The sequence below is a fragment of the Aptenodytes forsteri genome, unplaced genomic scaffold, assembly GCF_000699145.1.
Source record: "Aptenodytes forsteri isolate BGI_AS27 unplaced genomic scaffold, ASM69914v1 Scaffold267, whole genome shotgun sequence".
NCBI classification, from domain to species: domain Eukaryota; kingdom Metazoa; phylum Chordata; class Aves; order Sphenisciformes; family Spheniscidae; genus Aptenodytes; species Aptenodytes forsteri.
In genome coordinates, this window is record NW_008794173.1 from 870095 (window position 1) to 882752 (window position 12658).

Sequence of the window (12658 nt, forward strand, 5' to 3'; positions counted from 1 at the left end):
CCATTGCATCCAGGACTTGTTTTCAACAGGAATGGAAAAAAATCAGCCCAGTATCAATTTGTAGCTACAAGATACAGGTGCAGTCAGGATTTGTAGACCCTGGGAACAGGCCTTATGGTTTGACTTTGCATGTGCTTTCCTGGGAGGTTACAAACCTTTCTGGAAGCCACTGTTGCCAATGGCACAGGACTACAAGAACCTGAGGTTACAATTCATCAGGCGTGGGCTGTGGCTGCTACCCCTGCTGCGGCTGTGACAGGCCGCGAGCATGCCTGGTGATGGATGAGGATAACGGATTGAGGCAATACGTCTCAGAGCTGCTGTTTCAGTGGTTAAGATTAGTGCCACGGATGGAGTAGACCATGAGCGTCAGTTGCGTCTCCCTTAAGGACCAATTTCTCTGTCATTGACTGACCTCCTCGGTTGAAAGTATGTCATGTCCCGAGTTGAAAGAATTAAAAAATACATAAACCATGAAACACATTAAACACCAGTATTTCATCTAAGGCTCTGTATCATCCAGTCATCTGAGATGCTCTGAACTTAATTCTTAAATACACAGTATTCAAAAGCAGAGTGGCAAAATGGCAATGTTTGCATTGGCAAGTAAGTGTCATTTTCAAGATGTTCAACTACAGTTGGTAGTTCAAGTGTGTAGCAAGGAGTTCTATGTGAATGAGCACAGCCCTTGCAGGTGATGTCAAACATCCCTGTCACTTCACTTCCATTCACAGAGGAGTTTTAGTAGCCCTGGTGTTTGATGGCTGTGATCATTTTGTCTTCGTGTACACTGGTGAAACAAAAGGAACATGAGCTAATGTGAGAGTGTGACTATTTTCATTCTTGTAACCAGCAGATTTGACCAATTAAGTAATGACACGGTACCATGAGTTGTTATAGCGATGGTCTTAGGGGAGAATGAAGAAAGTAACCGAGGAAAATGTATCCAGCAACTGAAGAGCTAAGTCCTAGATTTTGACCTGGGCTTGGTTCAGCAATGTGCTGGAGGCATCCCGGAGGGTGGATTTCTGGTCACAGCTCAAATCCCTGGGAGTTGCATGTACACAACAACAACAACAAAGATCATTTAGTTCGTAGATCATTATTTAGATCATAGTTAAGTCTAGAGGAGCAGTTTACGGTGGATTTTTAGATAATGCAGGTTCAGTGTCCTTATTCCTAGTGACAGAATATGTTTGAACACATTCAGAATGGATGTTATGCAGCAGCTTTTGAGAACCCTGGTGAAACTGCGATGTTATTCATCTCCTAAAAACAGAATGTATGTCTTTGTTACTTCGAGAAGAAAAATGTGTTGGGTTTTTTTTATTACTGTACAATGTTAACAATAGATGTATTGTGCTAGGTAGGGACAGTATTTTAATTTCCTGTCATAATCCTGTGTTTCTAGGGCTGGATATATAACTCGCTGAATGATTTCCTCAGGGCTAGAGCTTAACATATAAGACATCAGGACAAGCCTGACTATTATTTATGTATTTAAAAGTATCTTTCAAAAATATCCCTTTGGTTGTTTCTACTATTTCAGCACTGGAGATCAACAAATAACTTGATCATTAATGAACAGGCAGACGGTTATGTGTTATCTTTTGTAAGCAGTTTTTCAGCAGGGGACCTGCAGATGCCCCAGTGCTCTTCTATTGTACCACTACTACTACCATTATTATTATTATTATTAGTTTTGTTGTCTTAGAATTATTCAGAGCTTTATCATGGGGTGAGGTCATCCTTAACAGAGCAGTGTGAGTTTATCTTGTTTATTTTCCTGATGTCAGTTGTGATGACTCAGGGAGAACGCTGCTTGGTGAAGAAACTTGTGATTTTCTGCAGTAACGGAGAAATGTGCTTTTATTGTGTACTGAAGAGAACATCTGTGATCATAATAGTGCTGTTGACTTACCAAGAGAACACAAATTACATTCTATTAAATAAGGTTTTTGTCATAGGACAAGTCACTCAATACACTGCATCAGGAATTGCCTTCTCCCGGCTGTCTAGACCCAGTAGACGAGGCACAGGGAAAACTTGCTTGCTTTTGCATGTATGTACGGATCAGGTAGCAACATTTTATTTGAAAAGTGCTAACTTTATGACATTTGTTATAACTAATCATGTGGCATTTAAATAAGTGAAATTACGATACCACTGTGGTACAGACAGTCAGACTGAATGAGAGGCTTCACAGATGAATTCCCCGAGCTGGAGCCTGACCCACGCTTGGCATTTGCACGTTGGCTCCTGCGCTCTGGTGTCGCAGGACCCGGGCAGAGGCAGCAGGCGGGCTGGCTCCTGACCTCCCCTAACTGATGGACCCCGGGCTCCCCTCAGAGGTCAGAGCACACTCGTGTTGAGGTGGATGTGTTTAACCCTGCCTTTAATTCAGACTGCTCCAGATACTTGGGTCACTCGTAAATAGAGTTGTCAGACCATTACTGCCTCCATTTCAAATTCTGGAGCTCTTCCACGCTGGCATTTACGAGAGTGAAGATTTATTTCTTCCTGTCTTCTGAGCCTCTGGATTTTATGGCTGTGTTACTGTCTCTGAGGAATATCTGACACTGCTTTTGAACTTGGGTATCAGATGCTTGCCTATCAGATGTCACCTGTCAAGCGTGGCTTTCCACTTTAACTGCACTTGTACTTGGTACAGCAGTGATCTGGGACATAAAAGTATGTCAGAAAAGAGAGGTGATAGCAGGAGGAGCCATCCGGCTCACGGTCCCTGTTGGAGACCTGTAGGATGCTGGAAAACAAGCCCATTACTGCAGCCTAGTGCTGCAAGGGGTCGGGAGAGATGATGGCTCTCTTAATCGTCCAGCTTCTCATCCCAGAAGCAAGCCTGCAGGGGATGTCTTGGACAACATCTCTGGGAGGGTGTTTTGCTCCCACAGCTCAGAGTATTGCAGTGGATCTGCAGAAAGTGCATCTTATGTAGTGGTGGGGTGGTGATGATGAGAACAAGGGAAAGAACCTCATCATTTGTTTCAGCTTTGCTCCTGATGGAAGTATCTGATTTTTGTTGTTTTGTTCTCTTTCTTAATTCTTTCTTAAACATGTGGGTCAGCCATGGTGCAGTGGTAGACAGGAACGATTAACAGCCCCATGGTGGAGAAGGGCTGGTGATTTTCTCCAGAGATGCAGAGCTTCCCTTAAAAATAACACTTCATCCAGGACTTTTTAAATCTCCTTTTTTTTTTAAATACATTTTTTGTGAATTTTGAATGGAAAGCACCTTTAGCAGGTCTTGTTCATTGAGACGTCTACAGAATTATATGTAGCAGGACTACATGGTGTAAAAATTTCTTTCTTATAATTTCAAAGCCATTAGCACCATTTCTGTGTGCATTTGATGTTAATAGAAGTGATAGGCAAAAAATAAAGGGCGAGCCATCCAATTTAGTCTTTTCCTGCTCAGGAAGATGTAATGCAGCTGACTAACCTTGAAGAGCAGGCTGTTGTGTTAATCAGCGATGCCCTTGAGCTGTCCTATCCATTTCACTTTCCAGTTTCCTGAAGAGTTGCTCTTCCCAAGGTGCAGTTTTGTCTTGAAGAAATACCGACTTGTAGCGCTGTATGAAAACACACCAGCATACACAGCAGAAACCAATTCCCTTGGCAGCAAACAAAGAAAGGATTTTTATCATTTATACTGGATATACTCCAAGAATTCTCTCTTCAGTTTAGTTATTATCTTTCCCTACAGTGTGGAATATTCAATTAAACCTTTTCTCAAATTGGCCATAACTTTCAATGAAAATTAAAGCAATTCTATTTAGGTAATGATATCCATCACTGGGCTTAATGTTCAGAGAGAATAGGAATGGTTTCACCTGTTCATGTGAATTAACCTCAGCTGACATTCTTCATGTTTCAATTCCTCAAAAGCGCAGAAAGACGACAGGCATTTAGCATCCTACTGGATGTGCTGACTCTCAAGTTTGGGGTACTGGAGGGACACAGAAAATACACTCTTCGTTTGGAATGTATTTAAATTAATCTGGCATTTTTTCATAGGTTTTGTGATTCACTAGGAAAAAATATATATAGATCTCAGCAGAAGCTAGGATAGCAGAATGTTCTTCTAAATTATCTATCACATTCTGTCCAACAGCATATGGGCATACACCTCGTACTGTGTTTAAAAATGTTTCTTTTATCACGAAATCTACTGAAATTTCCTATATGCTGCATCTTACTGAAAGAAATACACGTGTTTCAAAGGAGGCAGACCCAGAGCAGTAGTACATTTGTTTCATCTGATGGGGGGGGGGGGAAGGGTGCTTTTTGGTAACCAATCTTGTTTGCAACTTGTCTTAAGCTGAGGGCAGCTCAGCATTCGTTCTGGGTTAACTCATTTCAGGCTCAAGCAAAAGAAACGTAACTCAGAAAAATAAAATCTGTCACTGGGAGAGTGTCTTAACAGTTAGCTTGTCTGAGAAGGTTACTTACTGTATTTTCCCAGGACAGTAACAAACGTGTAAAGAGTAGCACAGGTTACACGGTAGCTGCTGAAAATCGCAAAGAGCAAAGTGAGTAAAATAACTGAGCAGCTTTCATGTGTATATATACATATATGTACTGCTTCCTTGTTCTGTTAGATGAAATGACCAAAAGAGAGCCTAATGAACAGTCTCCGAAGAAGGGCAAGGGAAAAGCCTGCTAAGCTCAGGAAGGAGCCTCCTTCTGACATCGGTGGGCTTCTGTTGATCAAGCTCCTGGTAATCTTCATCAGTGAAAAGCTAAAAATGTGTTATTGTCGCTCCATGATTGCAAGTCCCTGAACATTATTGCAATAGAAATGAAATTACCACTTTTATTATTTTTTTTAAAGTATAAAATTCACATTTAGAAGTTATCTGGATAGCAAAACATTACTCCCACAAAACCAGACACTGTAATAGAGCAAATGCATTTGCCCATGCTGACACTAAACTTCCGAGATCTGTTTCTACCCAGTAATATTGTAAGTTAGTCAAAATGGACTATATATGATACAGGTACTTTCAGTTTTCTACCTGTAAGTCTCTAGACGGCAGTTTGTTTTATTTATCGGTGAATATTTAGTGTTCTTTGAACCAAATCCTCCTCTTTTGCAAGGTATTGTGGCTCAACTCTTGTCAGACGCTGTGTTAGGATCTGGGCTGCAGTGATTTCAATCACACATTAGACTGTAGCAAAAGGACTCTACAGGCTGAAGATTAAATAGTTTGGACTTGCTTATCTTGGTTATACACAGGCACCAATAAGAGAAAGAAGAAAGGCACTCAAAATAATTTTATCTACTCAGTGTTGCAAGGTTTTTCCTCCTCTTCTGTTCCCCTGATACACTGGCAGCTGCTTTCAGAGCTTCTCCCTGCCTGACCCAATGCTGTTCTCTTGAAAGCCAAGTAGTAGTCGCACCAGGGCTTTTCTTCTTGCTGTCTAACAGGAAAGGCAAGCATTTTTTTGCCATATAAAAGCTGAATGTTAAACAGTGTCAGCAGCAGATGTTGTAATATTTGGAGAGCAATTTCATTTGAACTTCGTGAGCTTCTATTTTAGCTTAGGCAAATGAAATTATTTAGTCCTTTCACATATTTGTGACTATTTCTACCTTCGTAGTTCTCTACCTTTTGTCTGTTGTGTTTTCTAAATTGTACTTTGCTTACTAATTAGGTAGGCAGATTGTAATGTTTCCTACAAATGTAACTCCCTGTCAAACACCCCGTTGCATCATGTGGATCAGTTTCATTATACCTTGAAGACCAGTGTCTCACCCCAGGACACCACACCATAACGGTTTGGGCCCTGATCCTGCAGCCAAGTGATGCCCTGGATGTATGGGGACACATTTGGACCCTTAGATTTGTTTGTGTGTCTGTTTCCCAACTCAAGTAGGTGAGCTATCTACTTTTTAATGCAAGGTATATTTTCTTGTGATGGGAGGAGGACCAAGAATCTGACCGTTAGCGTGATGTGATATGATATAAATTGACACACCATAATTGAAATAACAGCAAGTGACACTGTAGCGTGACTTGAGTCCTTTGATGGGGTGTGAGGCAGATGACACAGCCGATGCAACATGTACCTGAGTCAGCACAGTTCGCTAACTGGATTACCTGGGATGGTCTGGCTTGTGCCTGTCCCAGCACGATCAGGCTCCTTGCTTATGGGACTTGAAGCAACTCTTAACAGGACCTGAGCACGAGGCCAGCTTCTGTATTTTACAATTAGAAAACTGGATAAATTAAAATGTATTTTAATTCTTTTATTTTCAAATCCATTAATATAGTATTCAGAGCTATAATCTTTATGGGCCAGATTGTAATATTCTTTCTTACAGTGAATGAGACTGTTTAAGGAGTGACACAGCCCTAGGTCTCAGAAACAAGTCAGGATATCATAATCTAGCCCTGTATGCTTTGTGGTTATTACGATCTTTTTCTGCCAGCAACAGTAAGTTGCACACAGGTATAATTTAAAGCTAGAAATTACGTGAAATGTGTTTTGAATAATAGATGAGCCTTGGTCAGATATCGTTAACATATAATTAAAAATAAAGATAAATACAACTGATACAACTGTATGCTTAGTGCATTCTCTTTTGTGGTGGTGCCTGAAGGAGGAGACACGGGGGAGAGGTTGCTCCATTATAATCTTCCTGGCAAAGTCTCTCTGAAATCCTTCTGTGGAGATGACAGAATTTTCTCCCTGGAGTAAAGAGCTATTGTTCTGTCTCTGATAAATCCAGCTGATTTCCCAATGTCGGGGGATATGAGGGCTATTCACATTCATTCTCACCCTCCTCCCAGTGAGAAGATGCATCGTCTTCTGTTCATTCCTTTCTTTCTTACTTTTTTGTAAATACCATCATCTTTATATTTTATTTATTCATTCTCCTATGACCTCCTATACCCACAAATTTCCTGCATGTCCATCAAGATGGACTTCTGGCAGCAGACTAGACGGCAGCGTAGCTGCCTGGCCAAAGTGACGTCTGTGCTCACGTCCCTGCGAGTCCCTGCCCTCGGCAGCAAGGGAGCCGCAGGTATCAGCAGCAGCACCCTGATGGCTCGTACAGTTGCCCTTTGCCCAGCAGAACATGATCAGAAAATGTTCAAGCAAGGCTCCTTCCATTCAGCTAAAAGACAGAAAGTCCTTACTTTCTGTAGCTGTATTTAATAATGAGGTTTTTTAATTTGCAGAGAAAATATTTCAGTGTTTAAAAGTTAAACTAAGCATTCTGATTTGAAATGAGCTGTGCTGTCACAATAGGATATGCCTGTTCCCCTTCGTTTGAACTTTGGATAAAGTTGCAGTCTGTACTCTATTTAGTGCACAAATGTTTTCCTGAATGTTGACTCCATGTGAGGTTCAGTGGCTTTTGGAAAAAAATCTGGCTGTTCTAAAAAAAAAAAAGTCTTATTATCACATCTTTTTTAGGGTGAATCATACACGGCCTTTTGCTGCTAAGATACTATTTTATATTTTAACACTGGGTACGTGGAGATTCCATCAAGTATCTGTCACATTTTTCCTCTGTTTAACACAGATGACAGCACTCTGCACGGGCCAGTTTTCCTTCAGGAGCCCAACAGCGTGATCTTCCCCTTGGATTCAGAGGAAAAGAAAGTGAAGCTGAGCTGCGAAGTAAAAGGAAATCCCAGACCAACCATTGGGTTTGTTGAATGTTTAACTATTCTTTACCACAATCTCCACGCTACAGCAGTATCCCCCAAGAGCCTCTCTCCTGTGTGCATCCCGTGGTGTAACTCAGTGATGCCCCTGGAGTCTACCACAATGCTGATAACAAAAAACAGGCGTCAGGAAATCAGTCCATATTGCAACACAACTGCAAAATTTGGACAAGAGTTCAAAAAGGTTATGAAGGGATTGTAAGTAGTCTTGGCTCCCAGATTACCCATCCTTTTCCACAAACGTGGACAAAGCTCTGAATTATTTTCAGCTTTAGTAACTGCTTTGAGATCCTTAGAAAAAAGATGCTATACTACGTGGTGATGCTGCTGCTGTAAATCATTTAGGCTGCTGGTTTTTTTCCTTTAGTGCCTTTCTCATTTTGTTCACCAAAGTAAATGCCACTCTGAAACCGATTACAGTCATCAGACCTCAGCCACTGTGCTGTCTTCTGACACAACCAACTATTTAAGGCAATAAACTGTGTTGATTCTCTAGTGCAAACATACTCAAATTGTTTCTCTGCAAGTGCTGGTAAAGGGAGCTGCTACGCGGCTGTGGCTTCCTCACGTGCTCCATCCAGGGATGGTGGGGTTGAGGGTTGCTGTAACTGGGGCAACATGCTGTTGGAATTTCTCAGTGCCCCATTTTGTGACAACATCTACTGCGAGTGAATTTTCTTAAATTTAAAAGCAAACAGCCAGTAAGTCAGGAGAAGAGAAGAAACCTCGGTGGAATTGGATGGTTTAAGGATCCTGTTTCTGGGACTTCCCCTTGCAAAATGATTCATTCCAAAGAGCAGCAGGACTAGCAACTACAGAAGCATTAATCATATCTGAAACTGAAATATATGTCAAGGATTATGCTCTTTCAGTTAAATACTGGAATATTTCAATACTGTGCAGGAAATTTGCATTTTTATGCTTTTTTTTTTTTAATAAGTAGTCAAAGATGTTTTAAATCTTTCTTTATTTACTACATGTTGTATTTTCGAATACCCAAGAGTATCCATTAATATTAGCAGAATTTAACTTTGGCATTTTGTGCTATAGGTGGAAGTTAAATGGAACCAGTATTGACATCGGTATGGATTACCGTTACAGCGTGGTGGAAGGCAACCTGTTGATCAATAATCCCAATAAAACCCAAGATACTGGAACATATCAGTGTGTAGCAACAAACCCGTTTGGAACGATTGTCAGCAGAGAAGCAAAGCTTCAATTTGCTTGTAAGTAACAATGCAGCCTCCGTTCCTTCAGCATGCTAGAAAAGCTGAGACACCAATGCCTACTGTAATAACCTTTTCTACTGCGTTATGTAGTACTCTGTGAGCTGTTCATGGAGTAGAGAAAACACCTGGATTTAGAGGGGAAATGTGAATGAGGAATAGGTGCCTTGGTTTATGATTATTTAGGTAAAATTATATGTAGTATCCAGGGTAAAATGTCTTATTTCTTGAGAAAGAGGCCACCTAGGAAAGTATCTGGCAGATGGGATCTCACCATTGATTTTTCCTTTCCTTGGAGAATTAAAGCTTCAAAATATTTGAAGGAGCATACTCTTTATAAGGAATAAATTCACAGTGACAGTTTTCACAAGTCCTATGTTTCAGTACTTAGGTACAAATACTTTCAGGTGTGGGTAATATTTTGTAACTCTGTGTAAAAGGGAAAATGGTCTGCTTCATATTTATTTTGGGTTAAATTCAGAGTTGCAGCTTCTTGTCGAAAGCTAAGGATAACAAAAGACAGGTCTTGATGTGAATTAGCATTATATGAAATTACAAAAAGCCGTTTTGAGGTACAGGATAAAGTCTGTAAGAGTGGGCAAATGATAATGCAGGACCACGAGTCATCTTTTTTCTCATGTAGTTATGAAGGTAAAGGCAGAGAATAGATACATGGGCTTATTCATCTATCATCTCTCTGATTTCTCTGTGCCGTTGTCCTGGGAGGGGTGTACATAGCAGTTTAGTAATTACAGCAGGACCTACTGTGAAATATCCTTGCACGCGCGTGCAGGAGTTCAAGGCAATCCATTCCCAGACATGAAGCTATCAGTGATGGTGAGCTGGGCTTTCAGTAGAGCTTAATGAAAGATGCTTTTGACCGACTGGTAAGAGAAGCTGATAGAATAGACTAGACTAGACTATTTCAGATGTGCTCCAGCTACAAAAATAAAAATGCCAATAAATGCCAAGTTCACACAATATAGAGAGGTGATTTGTAATGAGAAATATTACTGTGAGTAAAGGCAAGTCCTCTGTCTCCCCGTATAGTTTACAATATATTATCCATTTGCTTATGACCTGCTTGTGTTTTTCTGTGACTGAAGCTGCGTTTTCACTCCGGATGGGTAATGAACAGCTTCCTCAAGACCAATCTCATCACTCCAGATTTCAGTATGTCAAGGCAATCGCTTCATAAATATTGCGTTGGTCTGCTTCTCTGGAGACCACGTGTTTCACAGCAGGCTCTGTCCTACAAATTGTGGCCTTCTGCTAGCTATCAGGGTGAGCCTGGGAAGCGTCATTATTCAGAGCAAAGCACTTCAACACCCCCGTGGCTGGGGTCGTACTGTTTGCTGAAGTCAGTTGTTTAAGGACATGCCGAGTACCAGGTTGCAGCTCCTTACATGTTGGTCCTAGGCTTCAAAGTTTAGAATGTGGGACTAGGAGGGAGGATCCTGATGCTGGCAAGTGCAGTAGCCATGGGCTACTTGAGCAGAAATACATCAACTTCCTTGCTTGTTTAAATTGTTAGGCACTTATTAACCAAGAGCTTGCAAATGCAGAGAATTCTGCACAAAAAATAAGAAACCTTTAACATTTTATCTTTGCTTCAGATACAGAGTGTTTATTAAATTTCTGATTAATTTATCTGTCTCAATGAATGATACATCTGGCAAAAATCTTTCAAGTTTTCTAGTTGACCACATACAAATTTAGTTTGACTGATTCTTAATTAAGAAGATTGAATTAAAAAAGAAAGCTTGTTCTTTTCCAGTTAAAAAATGATGACGAACTTGAATAAATGTATTATTTTTGATTCCTAAAATTTATTTTAGATTGCTAAAACAGCATAATCAGATTAGAAACATTTGGATTAAATAAAATCAGCATTTATCAAGGTAGGCTCTGTGCTTCCACAAAACAGTAAGTCATTTTGTATTGTATAATCAAAGGGCTTGCAACCTGAATTAGCTGAATTATGAAATACTTAAGTGGTTTAAGTTTATTGCAAAAGCTCTGCCTCTAAAAACGAATAAAAATGGGCATCTGTATTAGTAATGTGTGTTTTTCAGCCTTGACGTCCAAGACGTGTGGATGCAGTAGCACTTCTTAATATAACTACTTGCCTATATGTGGTTTGATTCCAAACGTGATCATTTTTGAATGGCCTTCTGTAGTGGAATAACCTAAAGCACTGTATGGGGAAGACATAGCCACCTGAGAGCTCTCAAGCCTGCTTGCTCTCAGTTGCTCTCTCAGGGTTTTTCCCTTTTATCAAGTTATTTTCCTTGAATTTACACCTCCATCTGGCCCCTAGATAGCACATGCAGTCTCTGATCCAGCTCCAACGCTTCAGCTTGGTCTCTTACGCCCCGCTATGTCACATGTAATGATTTAACTGTGGAAAGCCATTTGGTTAGAAGCTCAGGACTGTCCTGCTTAACCTGTCCGTAGCTTCCCCCTTTGTCCGAGCAATCCCTTATTTTCCATCCTGATCGGTGTGTTGTGTGATTTTTGCGTTATCTCATCTTTATTTCTGAGGAAAGTGATTGCTGAGTCTTTTGAGACTAATGTCTGGGGGTTTGAGTTGGGGTTTTTTTTTTCCTCCTCTTAAGGGTTAAATTCTGAATCCTGGGGCATCATTAATATATGTTCATTCGTTCTTCAAGGGCTGTATTATTCTTCTCTAGCATTTTCACTGAAGATTAAACTGCGATCTAGCTATTCAACCTCCTGTGGAGGTCAGAGAGGGTCAGCAATTTAATCCTTGAAATATGTATTTAGGTTACAAACTCATTACGATAAAAGTGCTAATATTTTCCCCCACTACTTTCTTTGTGATATGTCATTTACATTTCAAATTTGTTCTCTTTTTTTTTTTCCTCCCCCGCCAATGCTAGTTGTCTTTGAAATCGAACATATTTTTGGAAAGTGAGGAATCTGCTTTGCCACAATAACAGAATCTGGATTATTGATACCTTAAACCCTGTGCTTATAGCAGTACAGGCTCTCAGAAAATATAAAAAGCTTTAAACTCTTGAGTATGGATTCTAATAATGGCTTTTCCAAAATGATGTATGAAAACACAGCTGAACTAGATTAAATTATGTGCTTTTTATTTTAGGGGATGGGGCTTAGCTTGACAATTTTATTCACTGTACCGTAGTTTCAGTTCAGAAATAATGCTGAAATCAATAAGAATTTATGCCTGGAAAGAGGTGCAGCTCTGATGCTGCAGTTCAGAGGTGTACCCCACCCATTCAGACATGTGATTAAAGCTGTTTACTATGGCCTGGATCCTGCTTCCGTTTAAGTCGAAGATAAAACTCGTATTGATTTTTAGTGGCACCAGAGTTGGACCATACCCCTCAGAAAGTGATGAATTTGCAAGTTGTTCCGCCTGCTCAGCTCCCGTTCTCTTTGGCATGACTCGAAGGTGCTGCGCAGCTCTTGGCTGCGGGCAGGAGAGCAGTACAGCTCAGTGCAGAGCGGTACGCCGTGAGCAGGATATGCTTTTAATGAGCGTCCTTGCCAAATTATTTCTACTGACTGTGACATAATTTACAAAATGGAACATTAGTGCACACAGGTGCTGAAAGTTGCATTTATACTCATATCTCCATAGGCATAAAATCGCGAAGTTGAGTCCCGGGAAAGGCTTCAAGAGCTTGTCTGTCCCCAGTGCGAGGCAGTGTCGATGCCCTTCCTTAGAGAAGCTCGCCAGCCTGT

At 40.6% G+C, this 12658-nt stretch overlaps 1 protein-coding gene across 1 annotated transcript in view; it reads left to right on the top strand.

Moving 5' to 3' along the window:
- Window positions 1-7554: 7554 nt before the first annotated feature.
- CNTN4 (contactin 4) overlaps window positions 7555-12658 on the top strand; it is a 132972-nt gene continuing 127868 nt past the window's right edge. Inside the window, exons 1-2 of the mRNA XM_009283546.1 lie at window positions 7555-7682; window positions 8751-8926. Of these exons, the coding sequence (XP_009281821.1) occupies window positions 8785-8926 (142 nt within the window). The 5' untranslated portion in view covers window positions 7555-7682; window positions 8751-8784. The remainder of the gene's footprint in view (window positions 7683-8750; window positions 8927-12658) is intronic.